Source organism: Piliocolobus tephrosceles, chromosome 9, assembly GCF_002776525.5.
Source record: "Piliocolobus tephrosceles isolate RC106 chromosome 9, ASM277652v3, whole genome shotgun sequence".
In the NCBI taxonomy this organism is placed as follows: domain Eukaryota; kingdom Metazoa; phylum Chordata; class Mammalia; order Primates; family Cercopithecidae; genus Piliocolobus; species Piliocolobus tephrosceles.
The window spans coordinates 44,725,165-44,751,665 of NC_045442.1; the positions used below are offsets into that span (position 1 = coordinate 44,725,165).

Consider the following 26,501-nt stretch of genomic DNA (forward strand, 5'->3'; position numbering starts at 1 on the left):
ACATAGTATTCTTCCTTACGAATGCTTAAACCACTGACTTTGATGGAAAGCAAGAGTAGTATTCTAAAGTGCTATGACTAGTGCCTTTTGTTGGTCTCTCTCTCTGTATTTCTAATCCTACCCAGCTGAAACAGCTGACCTAACCATCCTTGATAAAAATAAATTCTCCCTCTAAACATGGTGGTAGTGACCTTGATAAGGACTCGGGACTGGTGTCCCACAACACTAAGAGAGTGATGGGAGTGAGTGAATTCTGGAGGCCTCAGACATCTTCATCATCAACTTTAGTTTACTATTAAAATTTGACTTTAGAGGAATTAAGCTGATCACATATTGCTCTGTCAAAAGGAGAATGAGATGCTACTTTACATTTACTAGGTTGGCTATAATAGGATGTAGATTAATCAGACACTTTATATATTGCTGTTGGGAATATAACATGGTACAGCTGTTGTGAAAAACAGTTTGGAGGTCTCTCAAAAACCTAAGCCTAGAGTTACCAGATAACCCTGCAATTTCACTTCTAGGTACAGATACAAAATAATTGAAACAGGTACTCAAACAAATGCATGTACAAGCATGTTTAGAGCACTACTACTCACAATAACCAAAAGGAAATGTCTTTTTGGTTATTGTGTCCATTGATGGATGAATAAACAAAATGTCATCAATATCCATCAATGGATGTCCATCAATGTCCATAAATGGATGAATAAACAAAATGTGGTATATACCTAAATGGAATGTTATTCCATAAAGATGAATAAAGGACTGATACATACTACAACGTGGATAAGCCTTCAAAATGATACACTAAGTGAAAGAAGCCAGACACAACAGCTAACCTATTGTACAATTCTACTTGTATGAAATATCCAAAAGAGATGGAGCCATATAGAATGCAGATTGGCAGTTGCTAGGAGCTGGGGGGAGAGGGAGGGAAGGGGAGCAACTGCTTAGTGGGTGATATGGTTTGGCTGTGTCTCCACCCAAATCTCATCTTGAATTGTAGCTCCCATAATTCCCACGTGTTGTGGGAGGGACCCAGTGGGAGATAACTGAATCATGGGGGTGGTTCCCCCATATTGTTCTCATGGTAGTGAATAAGTCTCACTAGATTTGATGGCTTTATAAGAGGAAATCCCTTTCACTTGTCTCTCATTCTCTCTTCTCTGCTGCCGTGTAAGACATGCCTTTTGTCTTCCATCATGATTGTGAAGCCTCCCCAGCCAAGTGGAACTGTGAGTCCATTAAACCTCTTTTTCTTTATAAATTACTCAGTCTCGGGTATGTCTTTATCAGCAGGGTGAAAACAGACTAATACAGTGGACAAGGGGTTTTACTTTGGAGTGACAGAAATGCTTTGGAACTAGATAGGGAGGGTGGCTGCACAACACCGAATGTGCTAAATGCCACTAAATTGTTCACATTAAAATGGTTACTTTTAAGTTACGTGAATTGAGCTTCAATAAGTTATTTTTAAAAAATAAAAAACATACTGCCTTGGGAAGAACCTTGATAAGTACAAAATTTTATTGCTGAAGAGAGCCAGATGAATCAGTTGATTTACATGCCTTATTTCTGTAGGTAAGGAAATTAAATTCTCTAAAAATGATATAATTTGCCCATGGCCTTTCCCAAAGTCAAGAGCACAGCAAATGTCTTCTAGTTGTTTGCTTTGCTTTCCTTGTCTGTGAGCCTTTATATTAGGAGGAAACATAATTGAGCTTTTTTTCTTTTTAAATCAATCTGTAAATGCCTTTTTCTCTTGGAGAAAATACAGAGGGTAATTTTTAAACATCCTCTTCAGACTCAAGAATATGAATTAACCATGCGTTCCATTGGTACATCTGGGACCCAGTGAGACAATGACTAATTCATGTAAACAATTGTAATTTTTCACTGCCAACTCTTGTTTACCTGATAGAGATGCACGGGTAATCCTCCTTGACAGAGAAAAAAATCTAATTATCTCCATTTGGTTTTAGAATGTCTTGTGGTCCAGATAATGTCAAGGCATTTACTTCAAGCAAACAAATTAAATAAAGCCAGTTTGCAATGCTCTTAATCTACCTTCCCTCCCCCAGGGTCCTTCTCTGTTTTTTCCTCTCTCATCTTCTGCATCTCCTATCCCCAATCCTGAAATCTAGCAAGCTGTAGTGACAGACCTTAAGAGTATCACAGGCTTCCTTTCTAAATAATGTTCCCTTCCCTGGATTTTCTTTCCCTTTTCCATTTCTATATCTCTGGTTGTTCAAACATATACAGGAGTATGGATTTTACTAAGTCCTTTAATTATAAAAACATTGTAAAATTAAAACATTATAATTACACAGCAACATTATTAATATGAAAAGATATGGCTTTAATTAAGAAATTATTTTTTGTCAAATAAGTTTGTTTTTCCATGAGGCAAAATTTAATACCTAGTATGATTTAATCAACTGGCAATTCCTTTTGCAAAATATCCTTTTAATGAGTAATTTCTTAAATCTATTTGAAGGCATCTTCACACCAGATCAGAGGTAATATAATAAAAGCTATTCACATTCTCATTGGAGTGTTACTTTTTAATATAGTAACTATGGGATCTCAGAAGATGTACAGCAGAGCCTCCATATGGCACAGAAAAAAGACAAGAAACTAACTAGTTGGCACTCGCCTAGTTATGGACTATGCGAGTTCATATGGACTATGAATGTTGGTGTCCCTGCCATTAATATGCAGAAACCTCATCCTTGTTATGTTGATATTTGGAGGTGGGGTCATTGGGAGATAATTAGGTCATGAAGGCAGAGTCATACTCTCATGATAGGATTTGTGTCCTTATAAGCAGAGACATGAGACAGATGATTTCTCTCTCCCCCATTTGAGGGTAGGGCAAGAAGGCTGTCATCTGCAAATAAGGAAGGGAGTTCTCATCAAGAACTGGACGATGCTGGCACCCAGATATCAAATTTCCAGTCACCAGAACCGGGAGACAGAAATACAGTGTTGTTTAAGTCACCCAGTTTATGGCATTTTTGTATAGCAGTCCAAATGAAGACCTGTCTTTTGATACTTTAAAAACAATAACGTCTTCTTGGACATCAGCATGCTAAATCTCTAAGAGCCACTATATCGTGTTTTCGTCAGTTGTCTCCGAGAAAGTATATTCTGGCCTTACGAAGAATCAAAAGACTAGAAAAGAAAACAAATTTCTTAAAGGAGCAGAAAAGCTCTTTGCATCTTAGTTGTCTTCCCACTAAATAACAAGCCAAATTCTTTTAAGAACAAAGAGTTGAAGGTTTACCTTTCTTTCTTAATCATTGCCAAATGCATGACATTTCTCAAGCATTCTCTTCACAGAAGATATTCTCTTGCCAGATAATTCTGCAAGACATGCCAGAAGACAAACATCTGCTTTCCACATTTAGGACCTCTTCAGCTGGTTTTGCAACAGAAACCTCAATCTAAGGTCAAATCATTGTAATAACACAGTCTCCAGCACAGTTGATGTGGTTGCAATGTGAAATGAATTGGGAGAAAACAGAAGTGAACCAGTGTGGCCTCAAATAAAATGTCAAATTTCCACAAGCAAAATCCTACTAAAAAAAAAACTAGGAAAAATTTGAATAGCTGAAAATAATCTGCAAACATTCTGCTTTGCTCTTCTACAACTGACAAGGTCTGTGGAAAGAATGATTTCCGCCCTGCATGACAACAAAGAAAGCCATTTCCAATTCAGTCTGTAAGGAAAAAGGAAATAAACAACTTCAGCAAATATTTATCAGGTACCACATTAGTTTGTGAGGGCTGCCAAACAGGATACAGAATACCACAGACCGGATGGCTTAAACAACAGAAATTTATTTTCTCACAGTCCCAGAGGCTGGAAGTCTGAGATCTAGGTTTTGGCAGGGTTGGTTTCTGAGATCTCTCTCTTTGGCTTATAGATGGCAGTCTTCTTTCTATGTTTTCCCATGGTCTTCCTTCTGTGTATGTCTGTCTTAATCTCTAATTATAAGGACACAACTCATACTGGATTAGTGCCCACTCTACTAGCCTCATTTTAACTTAATTATTTATGTAAAGACGCTATTTCCAAACTTGGTCATATTCTGAGGTACTGGGGGGTTAAGGATCTCAACACATGAATTTGGGGGACACAATTCAGCCTATAACAAATACATATGCGGTGTCAGGCACTGTGTGCAAACCAATTAGCATAGAAAAATCAAAGGAAGTTCTTAACTGTTTCATTTTTTTCTACAGAAACACAAATCTGAAAAGAAATGAAGAACCATCTTTGCCTTAGGATGTGGCAAATGGAGCTTTGGGACTGATGCATATTCAAAAGAAGGATCTCCTGCCCTAGCAACACAGCAAGACCCCATTTCTACAAAATAGAAAAAAAAGAGCCAGGTGTGGTGGTGAGTGCCTAAGTCCCAGCTACTCGGGAGGCTGAGATGGGAGGACAGCTTGAGCCTAGGAGATCAAGGCTGCGGTGACCCATGACTGTGCCACTACACCCCAGCCTGGGCGACAGTGTGAGATCTTGTCTCAAAAAAAGAGAAGGCGCTCTTTGCCTGTTGTGAAAGAGACCTTCCATAGATAGCTCATCCAATGAACACTGGTGCTCATGCACATGTGTGTGTACTGGCGTCTCCAGTTTGGTTAACATGGTATCTGCCTCGTGACCAGTCCATTACTTAGTGATGTGGTCACATTTCTGTTGGTTCTTCTTTCAGACACAGCCCCAGGGCCTCATTCTGGCAGCCAAAGTCAGGTCCCTGGTTTGCCGCCTCCAACAGTCCCACTCTGTGAGATCCTGGTTAATTTGGTTTGTACTTGGCAAAAAAAAAAAAAAAAAAAAAAACCCTACAAAAAAACTACAAAAAAAGTGCCAAGAATGTCTCCCTTATTCATGAAATGCAATATACTTTCTTAGTGAAAAATGGGTTCTCTTCTAACTTGCTATTCAGAAGGGACATAATGGTTTTGCATACTCATAACTTCTCTTTCTAATCTTTCTGGAAATCTAAGATGCTAAATGTTCTTGGCTCTCAACTGAGTCCTTTCTATCTTTAGGCACCATTCAATGTCCATAGCTTTTTCATCGGACAACTCTCATTTTACATCTTCTTATTGTATTACCATAATTTTTAATTCTATAAGGAGGATCTCACTCATTTCTCAACTATCCATTGTCCCAACAATTATTTTTACTTGAATAAAGTATATAATATTTTCCTTTGATCAAGTATATCAGAATATCATGGTGTGTTTAAGTGTTAAGACACTGAGGACAGCACCACTCAGGAAAAAGTGAGGTGTCTATGGAGCTAGCCTTGCAGAGTTAATCTGCTCTTAACTAGTGGTGGCCATAGACTAAAGTGTCCATGCACAAGGCAAGGCAAGCTCTACTTCTGAAGTCTGAGACTTCAGCTCTCCATAGCTAGAAGATGCCATGAAACAGAAACAAGCCATTGACCTGCCCATAGTAGGTGATTCTGTATAAACGAGAACAGGAACAGAATTCAGGTGACACGATACCAGAATTGAGGACTAGACAAGCAGGGAGGGATGTTGTATTAGTCCATTTTCACGCTACTATAAAGAACTGACCAAGGCTGAGTAATTTCTAAAGGAAAGAGGTCTAATTGACTCACAGTTCTGCATTGCTGGGGAGGCCTCAAGAAACTTACCATCATTGCAGAAAGGGAAGCAAAACACGTCCTTCTTCACATAATGGCAGGAAGAAGTGCTGAGCAAAAGGGAAAAAGTCCCTTATGAAACCATCAGATATCCTGAGAACTCACTCACTATCATGAGAACAGCATGGAGGTAACCACCCCAATGATTCAATTACCTCCCACCAGGTCCCTCCTACTACGGTTTAAGATGAGATTTGAGTTGGGACACAGCCAAACCACATCAGATGTTAACCCATCCAAGCACAGTGTACAGGAAATACCACTCTTTGGAATGCGGAAATCATTGAACTAAGCAGTGGAAGCTAGTACATGGAAACATGAGTTGTTTAGGCAACTCAGATGCAATGTCATGAGGAAAGCAAAGGAAGGGAGAGCTGAGGCTGGCACAGAAGACAGTGGGAAGACAGAAGGTTACATGGGATTAGTTTGGCCCTGTTGAAAAGTCATGGAGATCCAGGAAGAGATGGCTGGAGAAGGAAACTTAAGCACTGAAAAGAAAAAAAAAGAAAGCTGGACTAGAGTAAGGTAAGGCCCTAAAGGATGAGGAGGGAGATTAAGAAGTGATCACAAGTTTCTTGATCAAGGAAAGGGTTGTCAGCCCAGGATTTCCCAACGTGCCTGGGAGCAATGTCTTCTAAGATAAAGATGTCACCTGCAGAACTAGTCTTCAGTGTCCTGAAGGACCTATTCTCAAAGAACTCAACAATATCACTTCCATTCTGCCCTCTGTGTATCTGCAGCTAAAATTTCTCCACATTGTTTCCATCCTCAGGTTTTTCCCACCAATTCGGCTTGCTAACAGAGTACCCAAGTTTCTCATTCCTTCTATTTAATCTGTCTCTTTTTATCCAGGTAAATGCTTGTACTATCTAGGTAATAGCCACAAATGTCATTTCACACCTTACTAAAACATTCCATTTATGTCAGCCTATTCAGTTTCCAACTTACTTGATTCTCTTTCTCTGGGGACTAATTTATATAGAGATACCTTTAATGACAAAACTTTCCAAACTATTTTCTGATTCATTCTTTTCGACTAAGAATTACCAGTTATTTCTTATGTCTCATTTCTTCTGCCTATCACCTCTGTTCATGTTCACAGTAACAGGCTTTGTACTTTTATCTGAGCCCTTTTTAAAAAATTCCTCTCTCAAGCTTCTCTACTTTTAGTCTTCTAAATCAAGTTAATGAATTGTCTGCTATCTCAGGCCCTCTGACACCTGATCCCCTGAGTAGAAGCCTGTTGCTCTTGTATCTTACACAGTGATTCACTGCAGAGATATCTCTCTGAGTCTGGGATTTCATGACACTGAAAACATAGAACAAGCTTTATAAATGGCAGCCATATTTCATCTACACATGGAAGCTGCTCACCTACCTCAGGGGAAGGTTTCAGAAACAGATGGTCTGCTTTGGAGACTACATACACTCAGAATTTCTTATTTGGAATTACATTTTACATGAATAAAAAATACAGCAAATCATCTAAAGCTCTAAAAATGTATGCAGAGACCTCTATAAATATCAGACATGTTGTTTGCAGCACAATTTATTATCTGGTCATAGTATTTGGGCACATTATTAGGTACCGATTTAATACCATGTAGCCTCTCTTGACACAGAGCAACCCAAAAAGAAAACTTCAAAATGTGCAACAGCAATAAATATCAAGCTTTCTGATCTAAAATGTATAAATATAAAATATCAGTCATTTCTGGAAACATCTTAAGAAAATCCGGCAACCACATGTCCGTGAGTAGGTGTCTGATGTTGACGGTGCTTACATTCAGAACATATCACCTCAGATCCAACACAATTATTTTTATGTCTTTTACCAACACATGTTTGCATATCTAGGAAAGAAAAAATTGGTTTTACTATATGTTTGATTTTATCATAATGTTTACCATACGATTTTCTTTAGGGAGGGAGTATAGATTTCTTAATTTTAAATTGTTCCTGATTTTTAAAATATTTCCAATCAGAACAAATACAATCACATTTATTAATTTCAACAAAAACAAAAATATTTACAGGGGTTGCCAAATAATTTTCATTTTAAGTAAATTCTAATTTCAATATAATGTTCTCTGATGTTGCAGCCACACAACCGCCAAAAAATTAGGGAAAAAAAGGCGTAGTCAAATGTTTCTTTTGGACTATGCAAAAGTAATCAAGAAGTATGATCGTAGTTTTCATACAATTGCTATGAAAAAACTAATTTGGCCATATCAAGCAGAAAGAATTCATGCAACATTTTTAAATGCCATTTTCTATGATAATTGTTTACTTGTTTGGACTCTGAAGAAAACTTTTAAATATCATACATATATATAAGTGCAAAAGTCACTTTGTGCACCATTAATTCTGCTATTGAAATATTGATGTTTCCTTGTAAATACAATTATTTTGAGAATAAATCAGAAATTAAGTATACAGATAGATTAATTTTCTCAGATAAAACTCCAAACTAAGCAGTACAGTATTTTATCTTATATTAGACTGCTACTATTTATTTAAAAACAGGTTGGGGGGCAGTGAATAAGAAATACCTGGAAAAATAACTAATATGATGTACTCACACTGAACAGCCTGGGCTCCTTGGTGTGTGGATGAAAGCCCTTTTTTTTACAAGCAGAAACCTCAAGCATGCCAGCATTGGTGAGCCTGAAGATGCCAGTGCTAAATTTCAGAGTGAAAACAGGTAGAAAAATTAAGGATCATTTGAGCATTCCAGATGCTTTATTTGAACAGCACATACACACATATTTCTCAAATGGGATTGAGAACTCACAAACTAGGAATTCCATAGTGATTTTTTTTTTTTTAACCAGTGACTGGCCCAGAGGAGAGAAACCCAGGAGGAGGCAATGCTGCTGCTAGGAGCCTGCAGGACCGTTAAGGGGACAAGGCAAATAAGCTATTGGTGTGACCCCACAGGAAAAGCCAAGGCCCCACCAGAGAGTTCCATGAGAGGAAATTGCAAGTGGCAGATATTTCGAATTCTTCTAATAACGTTAATACAGATTATAGCAATAGCAAATATGTATTGAGTGCCTGCTGTGGTACCAGGCACTATGCTAAGCACTATATATAGACTATTATCTAATTTCATCTTTACATCCATCCCTGATGGGCAGGTATCAGGGATGAAAAGGCAGAGGCCCACAGTGGTCAAGTATCCTGCCTAACACAACACTTGAGGGGTGGAGCCATGATTTCCATATATTTATTTGATTCCCATGCTCATAACTACTCTACAATAATCAGAGTCCCCAAAGCTAGAAAGGTTTTTTCTCAGCTAAGGCTAGAACATTTCTTATGGTAGAACATAATACAGTAGAAATAAGTCCTAAAAAGGCTAACTGGAATAGCATCCTTCTTAAATGTTATTCACTTCAAGGTCACGCTAACTGAAGAAAGAAAATCAGTAATTCTGCCACAGAATGGACCATAAACTGCAGAGCTGCAGGTCGATGGCAGCTGACTGCCACCCATCGCTTTTTCCAGAGGGTGTTGTGCGTTTGCCAATCCAAGTACCACAACCTGGTGTCTGGACACACAGGAACCCAGCAGCCTTAGACAAAGCCTTCTTTGGGCTCCCCTGAAGAGTCACACTTACTCTTGATGCTTTGGTGAGCAAACAATGGCAATGGCCTCTGGTAACATGAGTTGATAGGAACAGTGAGTGTGAAGATCAACGCTGGATAAGAATGCAGTTTGAGTGGGATGCGTCTATAAATAGAAAAGAAGACAATCTTACTAGGATAGCTGTCTTAGGCAAGGCCACAGCTTATTTTAATAGAAAATTCTATTTATCTGTTTTTTAAAAATTATTTTTAACCATCAATCAAATAAGGGATTTTTAAAAAGGTTTTGCTGACATAATCCTTCCCTTTATGCATTCCTATTATTTGCTATTTTGGAATAACTATGACTTTGAGAAGAGGCTCCTAGAAGTGTTGGTGTACTTTCTTCTTTTGGGGAAAGAAAGAGCTGGAAATTAATTTGCTAGGGGCTTTAAATAGATTCTCATATAATTATCACAACTCATTTATGAGATACTTATTTTATTATCTGAATTTTACATACAAGGATCCCAAAACTAAGGGAGGTTACATAATGTGCCTGTGGTCACACAGCTGGTAAGGAGCAGAACTGTGATTGGAAACCCTGGGCACAAGATATGTATATACAACACTAGGAACATTAAAAGGAAGTTTTCACTAAATAGACCACATGTTTGCTGTGTATCGTTTTGTGGATTGCCATTTCCTATAAATAGGAGAATGGGAGACTCCAAGTTGTTAAAGGTATTTGGGACTAATCTTGCATAGCAACTAAATATATGGGGAGGAAAAAAGGGAGATTATAAATTAAAAGAAATCTGCCAAGTTTCTGGCTACATACAAATGTGTTTATGCATGGTCAATTAGAGGTTCATATTTGAATATAAAAAATAAATGCACATCTAGTTATTTTAAAAATTCATATTAAACCCTAATTACTCTTAAAAAAAGAATGTGACTATTTTAATCATGAAACAAAGATTCTTGGCACCACTGTCTAGGTCCTGACTCCATTACTCACTAGCTATATGACACTGTGAAGATTACTTAGCCTTCTCTTGCCCATTTCATCATCTGTAAAATTGGGATAATATTTTCTGCATGGGATTATTATGAAGATGAAATATGACAGTCCATTAAAACTCTTGGAACAGTGCTTAGGACACAGAAATAAAAGTTATTAGCTGTTGTTATTGCTGTTGTTATTTTAATGTCTTTATTAACTAAAAGGCACAGATCCATAGTAGTAGCTAAATGTCTTTACACAAAACTATATTCTATTAAAGAAATGTAAGATTTTAAAATGATTTTTAGGCCAGGCATAGTGGCTCATGCCTGTAATCCCCACTTTGAGTGGCCAAGGTGAGAGGATCAGTTGAGCCCAAGAGTTCAAGACCAGCCTGGACAATATAGGTAGACTCCATCTCTACCAAAAAAAAAAAAAGTTGTTTTAATTAGCTAGACATGGTGGCATGTGCCTGTAGTCTCAACTACTTGAGGGGGCTGAGGTGATAGGAGCACTTGAGCCAGGGAGGTTGAGGCTGTGATCACTCTACTGCACTCCAGCCTGGACAACAGAGCAAGACTCTGTCTTGAAAAAAAAAAAAAAAAAGGCAAGAAAACGTTTTTTTCTGCTTTAATAGAATGAAGGCAAAAATCAGATGATTATTTACAGAAAGGTACATGTTCTGCAAGGAAAAAAATAACACTTGGCCTATAAAAACTTAGATCAACAAAGGAATGGAAATTATCCTAACTTTTAAAATGCAAATCTTCAGTAGGGGGTACGAGTGGGAGTATCTGACAGCCTGTTATCTTACAAGGAGTACCTTCTCTTTGTAAAATAGAGGCTTCTATGTCTTTGTGAGAAATTAAAAATTGTTCAAAGAAACTATAGTGCTGTGGAGGCAGCAAGCAGGTTATCATACAGACAAATCACTCTGCTTGTCAATTTATTTCCATACGGAATGCACACCACATGACCTGAGTCCTTCATTTCTGCCAAAGGGAATTATGTCTAGTCCAATGGGAACAGTTTTCCCATGGGAGAATAAGGCTCCCATTCCCTCATTCTATGGAAATGAAAATGATGATGACAATGATAACAATGGCAGCAGATGCCATTTATTGCAACTGTATAATGTGAACTAATCACTTTCCATGAGTCATATCATTGAATTCTCACAGCAACAAGATAAGTGCTATTATTATCTCCATTTTGCAGGTGAGGAAACTGAGGTAAACAGGAAAGTGAGTAACTTGTGGATGCTCATAAAGCTAGTTAAACCAAAAAGTCCAAATTCAAATACATGTCTGTCTGATTATGTTTCAGACCTTTTTTCCCTATGACTAATTTGTATTTGAAAAAAGCCAGCTCTAGAATTTGTTGCTATTATTATACTTAATAAAAACATCATAAAAAGTCATTACAATCACTGAGGTTTAGAAATGTAACATTGTTGTATTTTCATCCAACCACAATAATTTGATACAGTGAAATGAGTTTAACAAAAAGTCCTAGAATTCAAGAATTACGCTAAACTTATTAAACAACTTACCTTCGTAATTGCATGCATTATGTTCACAGTAGGTCATAAGGGGAAAATTTTTGTTTCTAATTTGGAAAATGTTTTGTTAGATAAACTAACATTGACTTGTCAATGTAAATGCATAATTTAATGGACTGTCATTCTTGCTAGAATTTGTTTTGCTTTAAAATGCATTCTTGTTACAGAAATCATGTTAAGCTAAATAAGGCATTCTTTTTACAGAAATCATGTTAAGCTAAATAATATAGCAATTTCCAAGCAAACTGTAATGCATATTACTTACTGTTAAGTAAAGCAAATACACATATGTAGAGTTTTACAAACTCTTCATTATAAATAATTTCTTGCATTTGAGAGGCAGTTTATACTTTTCAAAGAGTTTTCACACCTGGTATCTTGTTTCCTGTTTACAGAAATCCAGTGAGGAGAGAAGGCATTCATTAGCCTCACTCAGCCAATGAGGGAATCTGGAAACTAGGCTAGAAGTCCTGACTGATAGAACATAATAATTTACAGATGGAGTTGAGACTAAAGTCTCCTGTACCCTTCAGAACTGCATAAAACCAAATGCTTAGGAAGTGTGTGTGTGTGTGTGTGTATGCTGCCCCTCCCCAGTGCTTCTCTATAAAGCAAGTAAAAATGATCATGTATCATTTCTCAAGGGCACTTGGAGGTCCCCAGAATGTGTCCTGGAAATTTTCTTGGCCAGTATCCCATCTCAGAGGGATGGCTTATCCCAGCCTGCTATGGTTTGAATGGTGGGGTCTCCACCAATATTCATGATGAAACTTAATCCTCAATGCAACAGTATTAAGAAGTGTGGTCTTTGGGAGGTGATTAATCACAAGGGCTCCACTCTCATGAATGGCATTAAGACCCTTGTGAAAGGGCTTAAGGTTGAAGGGAGTGCTCTCTTGCCCTTCTACCTTCCACCCTGTGAGGCCACAGCAACAAGGTGCCATTGGTGTCTAGTGAAGGCTGCTTGTGGAAGCTGAGAGCAGCCCTCACTAGACACCAATGCTGGTGCCTTGATCTTGGACTTCCCAGCCTCTAGGACCAGACAACACAAATTTCTGTTCTTTTTAAATTACCCTATATCGGGCATTTTGTTATAGCAGCAAAAACACACCAAGACGTTATCCTAGATCCAGCTTATGTGAGACTGAATGGAAAAAATTTCCCTCAGCTGGATTGCACTATGGCTAGAAAGGATAGATTATTATCACCAATTATAACAGGTACAATTTTCTGAGTCCCTCAAAAAATGTGCTGTGAAATTCACCAATAGTATCTCATTTAATATGAAACATCCTGTGAAGTCAAGTATTATGATCTCCATTTTATGGATGATAAAACTGATGCTCAGATTGCTTAATAACTTGCCAATGCTTCTACAATAAATTCTTAGCACAGCCAAGATTTAACCTCATGTCTATTTGACTGGCTCCTATGATGGCCTGGTGGATGTTGGAATTCAATGTTTTGGGCCCTATCCTCTTGTCTTACTCTGTGGCTGTTTATACAGTGACGCATACATCATTTGCCTATCTGAGGGGTGTCAGGGAGTGTAGCTGATATATACACACACGTTTAAAAGAAACATTTTCGGATATTTTCTTAAAATAATCTAATTTAGACCCACATTAATAGTTGTGTAGCCAAATCAGTTAACAAGTTGGCTAAGCCTTCACTAGGCTATGTAAAATCATCTAAAACAAATCACCTGATTTCCAAATGTTACTCTCTTTCTTCCTACATCTTTTAACTTTAGATGGTACAAAACAGCAAAAGACACACGTTCTCCAAATCCAGATTTGACAGATTTAGACACAGTCTAACACTGAAAAACATGCCATAATATGATGAACTTTATTTTTTTAATATCTGTTACTCTTTTCTCTTCGCTTGAGAACCACTACTTAAATGATGACCTTTATTACATTTGAAAAATTTTAAAAGAAGCTATTTAAACGAAGCCAAACTTTTTCAAGGAGGAAAACAGCATGCCACACAAAAATAAACTGAAACCCAAAAGGTCAAACGTACATGGATCCATCCTAGAGTGAGGAGATCATGTTGATCCTGCACATTGAATAATTCCTCTACATTCTCCACGTCACAATAGTCTGGTCCCGCAGACTGCTTTGGCACAATTACATGAGTAATAGTAAATTCATTATGTGTCTAAAAAACAAGTAGCAGAAAGAATGACATGCATCTGACAGAAAAAAAAACAAAAAAACAAAAAAAAACAACTGAACAGGAAGTGCAATGTTTAAGACTAAAGAGTCCCCCAATAGGGGTGTGTGTCCAGGTATAGGGACCACTTACATTACCCTCCCCGTACCTGGACACACAACCGTTCCCAATTCAAAAACAAAGTCCCAACAGTAAAAATGGATTCTTTGCCAAAAGTTTGAGACTCAGTTGTTTGTAGCTTGAAACCCACTTTCACAATAGAAAACATAACATAAATAGGAATTTGCATGCCAGGCTTCTGTGGAAATGTAGTTAATAAATGATGTCTTGATATATCTGTAATGGAAAAACTGAACAAAACAAGGACAGATTTGTTTGGAGGGGGAGATACTAGTTAAATAATTTTGTGGTGTTACCAAAAGGCATTTCTTAGGGTTGTGAAGGTTGATGGTTTTGTTTTTATATTATTAATTATATTTAATGTCACTTCAAGATTTAAGACATTCTTCGAATGTTGCGAGGACTCACTAGGATCTTCTGTAATTAAGATAATGTTTTGGATTTGCAATCAGATGAAGAGAAAGGAAAAAACAAATTACCCCCCTTTGGCAAAAGATAAGAGTTGAGAGGAAGAGGGTTGTGAAGTGCCATGGGATCCTGAAGGAAGAGATGTTTGTGCAGTGAGAGGCTGTCTTCCCCCAGGCAGGCTGGCCTTTCTCCGTCCAGAGGACCATCCTCTCTCTAGCCTTAGGGCTTTCCTGCACACTATGCACTGCTCCTTTGCCCTGATTTCAACTCTTCCCTCCATCCAACCTCCTCCTTTATGTATTCTTCAGGCCTAGCTCAAACATCACTTCTCAGGGAAACCCTTCTCGACCCTTCAGACAAGGTTAGATTTATCAGTTACACACTCCCATGATTCCCTGCACTTGCACAGATAGCACTCAGCCCCACTTATCATTAGTCATCTGTCTGGGTCTTCACAGCATCGTAAGTATCGTGAGGCAGGCTGTTGCAGGACACCAACTGCTAATACCCAGCACATTGCCTGGCACATTTAGATATTCGGTAAATGTTTGTCTGACAATGGAGTGAATGAATCACTAATGAATCAATAAATCAATCTGAATACAACACATGATGTGGGGGTGGATGCTTCAATAGCACACTGTCTCCTTAAGTGCAACAGAGGTGACTGTAGATGCCCATTCTCCTGTGCTTATGGCTTCCTCTGTCTTGGAGGGAAAGCAATGACAGAATACTGGAATGCAGGAGGAGATTGTGTACTGAATACAATGTAGTATTATTCAATAAAGCAGAGGTTCCTAAGCTAAATTTTGAGGACTGAAAATATACCTGGACCCAGATATATAAACTGGCACTCAAAACAGACTATGAAAGGACACGCCCAAAGAAACATTATTTATCTTTGTTATAGATAGGAAATTGAATCTCCTTTCTTTCATCTCCTTCTATTATGACATTGTCTTTCATCACATACTTATGATGACATCTTCCATAATTAAATATGTCCTTGCCTATATGCTTTTGTTGAAACTACTGCCTTAAACTAAGGAAACAATAAAATCCTAGTTTTATTCCATGTGTATCTCAAAAAGGACAGCAAGATAATACATGCCACAGATAAAGTTAATTATACGAATGTATGTGAAGCTAACAATTGCAATGAAAATTTGATTTGGCAACCAGATAGATTTGGAAATCTGAAGACCTATATTTCATACCATTTTTCTAATCAAAGATTTAATTTATAGGTTGATCTTTAGGACAAGTTTTTATAGAGTCTCTGAAATTTTACAATCTATTTTCTAGAAGGATCATTCCATTAATAATGACAGTAGTTTTATAAAGTTAATCTGTGTAATGTTAATTTCATAATACTGATAACTCTTAGCATGCTTTTATTCTGTTCCACTTATCAGAAGAAATCTAGTACTATTAAAAGTATCCTATGCAGATATATATATACACACACACATATATATATATAAAAATATAAAGATCATACCAGTTTTCCACAGAGTATTCCACAGGTTTCTATTCCTCTCACTGTATTAGATTCTGCCAGCTGCAGAAATTTGTGGCAAAGATCTTTTGGCAAAACTACACATCGCAGTCCTTCAACCACTAAATCTAAGAAACAAAAAAACGGAGAAAAGGCTAAAAAAAAATTGTATGTCCCATCTTTCAAAATTGTTATTGGCAAGCAGCTGCAGTTGGACGTAAATTTCAAAAATAAAAGTATCAGGTGTTCCACTTTCCATATTTTATTTTAAAACTCTTAGAAGTAAACATTAACTAAAAGTAAAATTAAATTATGTATATAAATTATTTTATAAGCAAAGTGAGGAGGTACCAGCACTTTTACATGTTTGTACCTTGGGTCAACTACTTACATGTTATTTTATCTTTTGGCATGAAGCAAATATAGGGTTAAATGCATAGGCTGCGTAGAATGCATCTCATACCCCATAAGCCATATGATAAATATTGTGTTTTACCACGTTACTTATATCTTTATGAAAGTTGGTGATCAGCAAGTAAAAGCACAACATTTTGGTAAACAATTAGCAGTAAAGTAACTTTAAAAATGGTTGCCTATTATCACTCATTTCAAATAAATGGGAACACAAACTCCATCTGACAGTGTCTGTGAAGAAGAATTCTGTATTTTGGAAACCTGCCAGCACTGATCTGGCAGTACGGAACAGCACTAATTCTTGCAGAAACACACAGGCCATTTGGAGGTTAATTATCTATGTGTATGAGATTCTCTCAGTCTAAGGATGATGCTAAACATCCTGAGTATAAACATTTATTGCTGAGCAAAGGTCTGGATAAACAATTTTCTCAACACCTTTTCTCTTCAGAAAGATGGATGTATTTAAGATGTATGTATTTCTTAGATAAAATACATAGAAGACAAAAGTACTTGAAATTCTTCTCATTTAAAATCTCTTCAATGACAAAATACTTCCCATTAATGATAGAGTCTCTGCTCTATCGGGGGCATCATATTTCCTGAATTTTAAGGTTATATACAGTAAAAGCCGGAGAGTATTGAAAGGTTAGTTCTGTCATGCATACCATATTATGCAGGGGTCCTACTACAATTAGTAATGAAATGAGGAGGACCCTCCCAGATGCTATAGAAATATGGTTCCATCCGATGAGCCTCAGTGTCTCACGGGGGTGCATTTCATCACTTACTCTGAACAGCACTTAGAGTAGCAGCTGGCGTTAAGGCCCTGTTTACAGGAGGAGAGTGGCTAGCATAATTGGTTGCATCACTTTTATTAGGTTGATCTGCAAATACATTCAGCAAGGAATTGTTCTGGTGTGTGGAAAAGCAGGACAAAGCGCTCCCATCAATCTGCTCCGACAGCCCCGAAGTTTGCTGACTTCGCATCTGACCTCGGGCTAACTCTTGCTTCTTGAGTTGATCTTCGAAAAACAGAAATTGCTCCGATTCTAGCTGCTGCTGGCGCATCTGAGCAATCCGCTTCCTTTCTGCCTCTATCAATCTCTGATGCTCCAGTTTTTTGAGAATTTCAGCTTTATATTTGTTCTATAAAGTGTGGCAGCCAGAAGAGAAGGTTAGTTTCCAAGGAAAAACATTGAACTGGAATTAGACATTTTCAGTCTTCAAGCAGACAGAGAAAAGGCTAGATACTTTGATATACCCACAGGGACACTCAGGGAACAGTGAGAGAAATACATAACATCAGGGCAAAAGCCCCTTGATCTGATTAAGATAGCAGTTCTAAATCCGCTGATATTTTACCAGAGACAGGCCATGACAATCAGGATCCCTCCATTCCCTTATGCTTTTAAATACTGGAAAATCAACGTTAAGGTTGTTTGCTCAGTCAGACCGACAAGACCATATGAAACAAAATACCTCACCCCTACTGCACTTTCAATATAGTGACCACTAGCCACATGTGGTTATTTGAACTTGATTAAAATTAAACAAAATTAGAAATTCAGCACCTCAGGCACACTAGTCACATTTAAGTACCCAGTAGCCACATGTGGCTAGTGGGTACCATATTGGAAAGTGTCAAACAGAACATTTCCATCATCACAGGGAGTTCTACTGAACAGTGCTGCCCTAGAACCTTTTGCATTTGACTCTAGAACTCATACTCTGCTGGAAATTTATGGATAAGAAGGAATCACTAAAAAAAAAAAAAATGGTTATTAAAATGTGTTCCAACCTTCTCTGTCACCACTAACCAAGAGTTTTGCTAAAAATGAGGAGTCCCAAGCTCTCCAGTCCTAACAAAATATTCAGGCTTATTAGGTCAGATAATATGAAGTATTAATGAGCCTTTCAAGTGATTTTGATAGAAGCTAGATTTGGGAGCTACCATAAGATGGCAGTACCATAGGGCACACAGCTTATAGCTGCACATTCAGGTGCATACAAATCACCCTGGGGCTAACTGCAGTTGCAAATCCTGATTCAGAAGGTCTGGGATGGGGCCTGAGATTCTGCATGTCTAACAGTCTTCCAAATGATGCTAATGCTGGCTGAAGCAAGGGCTCACAGGCATCGCTGTTCATCTCTCTTAGGCTCAGTCCTGCTATTCTAACCCCACAGAGATTTCTACATGGGACACTACCATGGGCTATGAAGTGACTGGTATCAAAGGCAGAACATGCAACAGCTGCAGAGCCTGTTCCTCCCAGGAAGATCATGAAGAGGAAGATCATACACATTGCCGACTGTGGAAGGGAGACTTGAACTGGGTTTTCATCTGCCTTGCTGTTGCTTTGTCTTACCCTCCAAGATCATTTCTGTCTTTCATATTTCAAGTCACATTATTAATATACACACTTCAGGGACATTTCCAATTTCAACATTCCCTCTACCACTTCGTTAAAACTTACCACTCAAATCAGCCTTCCACCTTTGCCCATAGAAAGTCAAAAAGCTCAATGAGCATTCTCAGAGCTGATGAGATTGAACTGAAGTGGGAGTCAGTGAAGGTGGTAACTTCCAAAGCAAATAAAACACAAACAAAAAAGCAAAGTAGCTTTATAATAATGCTATGTTGAATGTGAGTATCCGATACACTGGCCAATTTCTTCTTCTAATGCCTTTCTGCCTCTCAGATATTATCATAATGTTCACTGTTTATTAATAACAATCCAGAAGCCACCACTTTTGGGTGATACAATTACATTTCAACCACATGGTTAGCTGTTATTCCATCTCAAAGCAATCCTGACTGTAACATTCTAAGAATCAAATTCACATTTCTGAGGCCTACATCATTAGGCACATCAAAAACCATATACTGCTCTCCCTACCTCCCACTGGCTGTTCATCTGGCAAAAGAGCAGCCATCTGGCTCGAGGTTACATTGGCAAGAGTCGATCAAAAAGTTCTACTTAAATCGCTATAGGAAATCTCTTTTCTAACACATTGCTTTGTTAAATGTTGTAGGGAAATAGAAATACCACATTGTTGGTGCAACTGCTTAACCTGGATATCAGCATAAATTTTGTATTGGTTTCACATCACTGCATCTTTAATTTTTAATTTAAATGCACAGAACATTTCAAAAACTCATCACATAAAAATGAAATTCAAAAACACTTGTACATAAAATAGTCATGAAATAAAAGTACCAAATGAACTTACTTTGCTTTGCAAATATTCTTGGTATTCTACATTATATTTCTTTAAAAGGTCGTTTTTCAATTCATCTGTCCTTGGGAATGCAATCTCCTTCAGTTTCTTTTAAAAATATATATACATATTGATTAGTGGGATTTTCAATACACTCTTTCAGATCATCAGGTGAGAAAGAAAAACAGCTGGTAGGTGTGTTGCAAATAAAGTCATGAGCAACCAAAGATGGCAGAAAAATAAATCTTTTTTATGGGTCCAAAATATAACTTTCCAGCAGAAAAGAAACACTATTATCCCTTTTGTAAGAACTTTATTGGCCCCACTGATTAGATAAGCATTTTGTTATAGCCCAATGCTATAAAAAGTAAATAGCTAGAACTTCGTGGCTACCTTTGTGGTACCCCATTTTTAGACAGTGAGTTTGAGATCAATCATTCGTTCTACAGTACATAAATCACGTAGCATCAGAATTAGAAGGGATGTGAGAGAATATATGGTGGATAGGGATTTCTACACATGCTAGACTGTAAAAAGAACAGCTGGGGCACTTTTTGTAAAAATACAGATTCCCAAGCCTAATCCAGATCTACTGAATTAACACCTAGAGAAGCGGTCTGGGAATCTGGATCTCAAACAGCTTCCTCAGAGATTCTTAATGGCAGGAATATCTGGGAATTCTTATAAAGTCCAACTACCTCTTCCTTTTTAGAGGTGAGGAAGCAAAGGCCTGGAGAGATTGAAAGTCCTGTTCGGTATCATGCAACCAGCTAGCGGCCCATTTAGGACTGGAACTCAAGTCTCCTGACTCTCTAGCTCTTTCACCAAATTTCGATTCTCTTAATCCTTTGTCATTCATTTATGTATTTATTCATATATCTATTCAATAAGCATAAACAAGGGAAATGTATTTGGTTTTGGAGAATTTTTCTCCTACAAAAAAAAAATAAGCATAACCCTAAATTATAGTACATGAGTCACCTTGACAGCCTGGCACCTTTGGTTTCCAAACAGAACTCTCTGAGGTTGAATGAACAAGAGAATTGAGGGGAAGTGTTACACAAAGACATGATAATAAGTGATACTTCAGGTAAGTGACTGTAGACATTAAAAAAGTTGACTGGGCGCAGTGGCTCATGCCTGTAATCCTAACACTTCAGGAGGCAGAGGCAGGCAGATCACCTGAGGTGAGGAGTTCGAGACCAGCCTAGCCAACAAGGTGAAACTCCATCTCTATTAAAAATACAAAAATCAGGCTGGGCGCAGTGGCTCACGCCTGTAATCCCAGCACTTTGGGAGGCCGAGGCGGGTGGATCACTAGGTCAGAAGTTCGAGACTATCCCAGCTAACATGGTGAAACCCTGTCTCTACTAAAAATACAAAAAAATTAGCCAGGCATGGTGGCGTACACCTGTAGTCCCAGCTGCTGGGGAGGCTGAGGCAGGAGAATGGCGTGAACCTGGAAGGCGGAGCTTGCAGTGAGCCTAGATCGTGCCACTGCACTCCAGCCTGGGTGACAGAGCGAGACTCTGTTTCAAAAAAAAAAAAACAAAAATTAGCTGGGCATGGTGGCAGGTGCCTGTAATCCCAACTACTCAGTAGGCTGAGGCAGGAGAATTGCTTGAACCCGGGAGGCGGACATTGCAGTGAGCCGAGACTGCGCCACTTCACTCCAGCCTAGGTGACAGAGCAAGACTCTGACTCAAAACAAACAAACAAATAAATAAATAATGTAGATGACCATTTGACAAAATCTGCATTTTGCTTATGCATCCTCAGGTCTGAAAAGACTCATAGGAAAGCCTTTATTTCATTATTTGGCGAAGTGTTTTTCAAAAATTATTTTAAATTTCATGCTACAATTGGCTTTGTGTGCATGATTTTATCTTCCTTCATATAAGACCAACACAAGCTATTAAAGACAAATAAATGGGAAACATTGTAAATGTTTATTTAAAAGAATATATTCACAGCTAGACATAACCAAAATTATAGATATAGCAATTATTGGTGATAAACAAATCATTTAAAAATTGATGATAAATTGCAACACTCCTTTTCCTTGATAGTATTTTAGCCTTCTACCTCCTGCTTCCCCCACAACACTTTATAATCTATAGTTACAGTTCTATAAGATGTAAATAGCTAGAACTTCGTGGTTGCCTTAATAACTAACACTAATTTTCAAACAGTTATTGAATTCAGGGCTGTATAAAATAATCAAAAGCAGCCAAAATGACTGTCTGAAAAAAGTTCGGAGAAATATACAACATTCTCTTAATCTCTGGGAGAGATTATTGTAAAATAATTCCTTCTTCACACCATTAGGTAACATTTTTCTTTTTTTCTTTTCCCCCAGCATCAATTAGACAAACCACAGTGGCTCAGTGATGATCATTAAACGTCTAAGAAAAAAATCGAAACATCATGGTTAATGGAATGAATTTCTCGTGCTCAAACTCTCAAGAGAAAGAGAAAGGGGAGGAAGGGGAAGGATGAATCAATAATGGATACTTATAGAGCATTTGATTCCACAGTGGATAAGCAAACCCACAATACCTTCATAATATCCTGCTTTTCAGGTACTGCACATTGCTGGTAATCTCGATGGTTAGGAAGCTTTTCTACAAACAAGCTAAGAAAGAGAAAACATGTTCTTAGCATTATGTAACAGCAAAAGCTCAATAATGGTTTCTAATAAGGGAATGAGCATCCTTTTTCAAAAATGACATGTTTAATAACTTATTTACCTACAGTCTTTCCGTCTGCCTTTTCACTAAAGTCTGGCATGAGTATTATTTTGGTATTAACGGTTAAGCTCAACAAACTAAGCACCAGAGCTAACAAGGTTAAGGTCAGGGTACTCTCTAAACAGATCAAATTGTTTGATCTTTTTCAGGTACTGCATGCTTAACCCCAAAAGAGCACCACCTTACTTTTGTGTACTGCTGGCAACACAGAGAATCACATAAAAATATCAGAGCATGGAAAGAGTGGTGTAAATTCCTTCTCACTCTTGAAAAAAACTCAAATGACCACTGATGAACCAGCAGCGCCATCATGTGTGTATCAAAAAACTCTTAACTGAAAACTCGTAACTAAGAAAAGTGACAACCAGAATCCCTAGTGAATTAGGAGGTGCTAATTAGGAATTCATTATTTTTCATCACCATTTGAGGAACAAGAGACAGCAGCAGTGAAAGGAAATTCCTACAGGAAACCAGGTGCATCGCTTCCAGGTAAAGTGAAGAAACTGCTACCACAAGGGCAGGGAATTCTCTTTTTTATACACCGATGTATCCTCAGCCTGAAGAATAGAATCCAGCTCATAATAAGTGCTCAATAAATATTTGCAAAATGAATGAATAACCCTTCCTTGAAAAATCATAATGAGCTGTAAATGCTATTTCTGATCAAATAATATGCCTTATACTTACTGATTCTGTAAACCAAATAATACACACATATACTCATCATTTAATTTCCTCTGACGACAGGCTATAGGTTAGACAGAAATGTTAGAGTAATTCCCATTTTAAATGAGAAAATTAAGGCTTAAAGAAGCTTTAAAAGTTGTTAGCTATCTAAGCCTTTATAAATAGAATAAATTCAAAGACATTTAGAGTAGACGGGACCTCAGAGATTTTCTCCCCTAAATCTTTCATTTGTAGATGATGAACTAAGGCCCAGGAAGAATGAGTGAATTACAAATTATCACACAAGTCAAATATTTTGATTACACAATAATTCTGAGATATAGGGGCCTTTTCCCTTTCACCAGGCTCACAATTACATAGGAGCATATGCAAGATCAGAGCAGAAGGTGAAAAAGAAATGCTATTAATTGGTAACTTATTCAGAAACAAAATTTATTGGAAAAGCTTGGCTATCAATAGTGGAGAATAACTTCTAATTTCGTATTTATTACCTGACTTTCTAAAAACAAGTGGTTTTCCCAGGTAGGGTAAATACTGCCAACCATTCTCTAAATTTTCAAGTTCGGTAACTTGGATAAAATGCAGATCTCAATTTGTATACCATGTAAACCACCTTTAATTTTGCCCTTTGTAGAATCATGGAAGGCAATTTTTAAAATATTGTATCTTTCAACTTCTTAAATGTTCTCAGGCTAAGCCCCTGACTAAGCTAGTGAAATTATATGTGAAATAAGCCAGGCACAGAAACACAAAGACTGCATGATCTCACTTATAATGTAGAAGGAATCTAAAATAGTTGAATTAATAGCAGGGCAGAGAGTAGTAAGGCGGCTATTAGAGTTCCAGTGGGTAAGGATAAGGTAAGGGGTGAGATGTTCGTCAAAGGATACAAAATTTCAGTTAGACAGGAGGAATAAGTTCAGGAGGTCCAGTGTATACGATGATTATAGTTAATAACAATGTATTGCATAATTATGCAGCTTGGGTCTGGCACAGTAGCTCATGCCTATACTCCCAGGACTTTGGGAGGCCAAAGCAGGAGGATCACTTGCATCCAGGAGCTGGAGATCAGCCTGGGCAACATAGTAAGATCCCGTCTCTACAAAAATAAAAAATTAGATGAGCATGGTGACACATGCCTGTACTCCCAGCTACTTGGGAGGCTGAGGTGCGAAGATCACTTGAGCCTGGGAGGTGGAGGCTGCAGTGAGCTATGATTGTGCTGCTGCACTCAGCCTGTGCAACAGGGAGGCCCTGTCTCAATAAAAGGTCTGTGAGGTAATAAATATGTTAATTGGCTTGACTTGGTCATTCTACAATATAAGCATATATGTATCAAAACATGTTGCACACCCACAATATATATATAATTTTTGTCAATTTAAATCAAATTAATAATAAGCTAGCAAAAATAATCGACATGTGACTTTCAATTAAAATAAAAAAACAGAAGGTTCAGCTTAGAAGATATAATTATTGATAACAGGACATCCTTTCAACTAGTAAGTTACCAGATTTATAGTAAGGCAAGTCCAAGTCCCACTTCCGTTAACTCTTCAACTAGGATATGGTACTAACAAATATCTAATAGGAAATTTGATAGTTTGATATGGCTGTTTTGATGTAGCCACTTTTACTCACCATTTTGACAGCTCTTTTGTACATAGTGCTCTTCATAGCCAAATAAAATGTTTTTAAAAAGTAAATAATAAATGCTATATGAAACTTGAACGAGTTTCCTGAACCTATCCCTGAACCTGAATCAGATCTTTCCTGTGTCTCCCAACTTGTCCCCCAGACTCAAACCACCAAATCAAATTTTTTTAATGTTGATGACACATTCTAGGTGCTTTAAGTGGAGCTGCACTGTAGTCCCTGCTTTCATAAAGCTTCAGTTTCTGTTGGGGAAAATCGCATGAAAAAATAAATTATATTTATGAAGAGTGAAGCATGTATTAAACAGATTATTGGTGCTGGCCTTGGAGCCTCCTGCCTTCCCTGACCCTAAGCATCAGACATGGTGTTGGAATGCCTGTGAGTACATTAGTTGGTAATTTAAAAACCTGAACATTTAAAGCTCCTAGAGACTGTGCAATTGGTCTGAATATGAAAACATTACTGATACTCAAACTGCCACATCAAAATAACTATGTAAATACTTTTCCAATTTTCTCACTTCAGAGGCCTTTAAAAAACTTACGTTATAAATTTATTATAAAGAACAAAGGCATTTTCCAAATTTCCTTCTTCCAAATACACAGACGCCATCCTCTCCATCTCTACTCCAGACCTAAAGTAACGTCGTGGAGTGATGTCTTCACTGATGGTGATATTACAACCAAGTTTGCTTAGGGCACGGACACGTTCTTCTGGGCTTAGGGAAACATCTGTATGGTCAGGCATAGCAGCTAACTTTTTCTGCAAAGCAAAATTTAAATCTCTGATTAATTGCTGATTATAGTAAGAAAAGGATATGACTAATATTACAGATGTATTTTCTTTATGAGGAACCTAACACCATCATCTAAGGAAATCTTTTCATAAGTTAATGATATGATCAAAGTAAAACATTTTTGGATAAACACACAGTTTATACAACAAAAAGACAAACCTCCAGGGTAAACATACAGTTTTATTGGAGTGGGATCTCACTTTAGGTTTCAGGGTACAATTATCTGGAAGTTCCAGGGTATGCAAATGTTTCAGGTCATTTTAGGTAAAATCTCATTGCTCCTCATATCCCTGTGCATACTTCTATCTGGGATCATGTGAAGCAGGTCATAAGATGAATTCCTGTCATTGTAGGGTTCATGTCAGTCTACTCTGAACGGTCTCCAAGGAGGTAACTTGGATTCAAGTTACTGTAAAGATTCAGTTCTATTCCAGAATAAGTGTTGTTTAGTAAGAAGTTTTCAGGGCCTCTCTGCATCTTCGTTGAGTTAAAAAAAAAAACAAAAAACTAAAACTAAAAAACACAAGTAAGTACTGGAGAAACCTTTTCAAGCATAAGGATGCCCCTCCCATTTTTTTTAAACATAAAAAGAATCTCAGACCTCCGTATAATAGTAATTATACTGTTAAATTAGTCCTTAACCAAGAAAATAATGATATGTTACTAAGAAATGTCAGTGATAGTAATTTGAATTTTATTAATAAAAACAGCGTCTATACACTTTTGGTAAAGCACAGAACATACACAATTCAGAATGATTATTCAATAAAAAGTCAGTGCTTCAGAAAGGAAATTTTCTCTGTTAAGTGCCAGATAGCAAGTATCTTAGGCTCTGCTAGCCATATGGTTTCCATTGCAACTTGAATTCAGCTCTCAGCATGAAAGTCACCATAAACAATATGAAAAAAATGACCCTGGCTGTGTCCCCCCAATTTTT

The 26,501-nt window shown here is 37.5% G+C and overlaps 1 protein-coding gene and 1 long non-coding RNA gene across 4 annotated transcripts in view; one reads left to right on the forward strand and one right to left on the reverse strand.

The window, feature by feature from the left end:
- The first annotated feature begins 1,053 nt into the window (after positions 1-1,053).
- Positions 1,054-22,249, forward strand: LOC116418913. The gene is made up of 3 exons (XR_004229122.1): positions 1,054-1,241; positions 4,255-4,412; positions 22,035-22,249. It is a non-coding gene; the product is annotated as an uncharacterized LOC116418913 (long non-coding RNA).
- Positions 7,230-26,501, reverse strand: part of STAMBPL1 (STAM binding protein like 1) — a 43,446-nt gene continuing 24,174 nt past the window's right edge. For 2 of the 3 annotated variants that reach the window (XM_023225180.1, XM_023225183.2), the window contains 9 exons: positions 25,313-25,530; positions 22,235-22,310; positions 19,688-19,783; positions 17,245-17,602; positions 16,043-16,167; positions 13,861-13,998; positions 9,319-9,431; positions 8,279-8,378; positions 7,230-7,549 (listed from right to left, as the gene is read on the reverse strand). In XM_023225180.1, coding sequence (XP_023080948.1) covers positions 7,493-7,549; positions 8,279-8,378; positions 9,319-9,431; positions 13,861-13,998; positions 16,043-16,167; positions 17,245-17,602; positions 19,688-19,783; positions 22,235-22,310; positions 25,313-25,530 — 1,281 coding nt within the window. In that variant the 3' untranslated portion in view covers positions 7,230-7,492. The remainder of the gene's footprint in view (positions 7,550-8,278; positions 8,379-9,318; positions 9,432-13,860; positions 13,999-16,042; positions 16,168-17,244; positions 17,603-19,687; positions 19,784-22,234; positions 22,311-25,312; positions 25,531-26,501) is intronic. The other variant, XM_023225184.1, reaches the window with a different exon arrangement.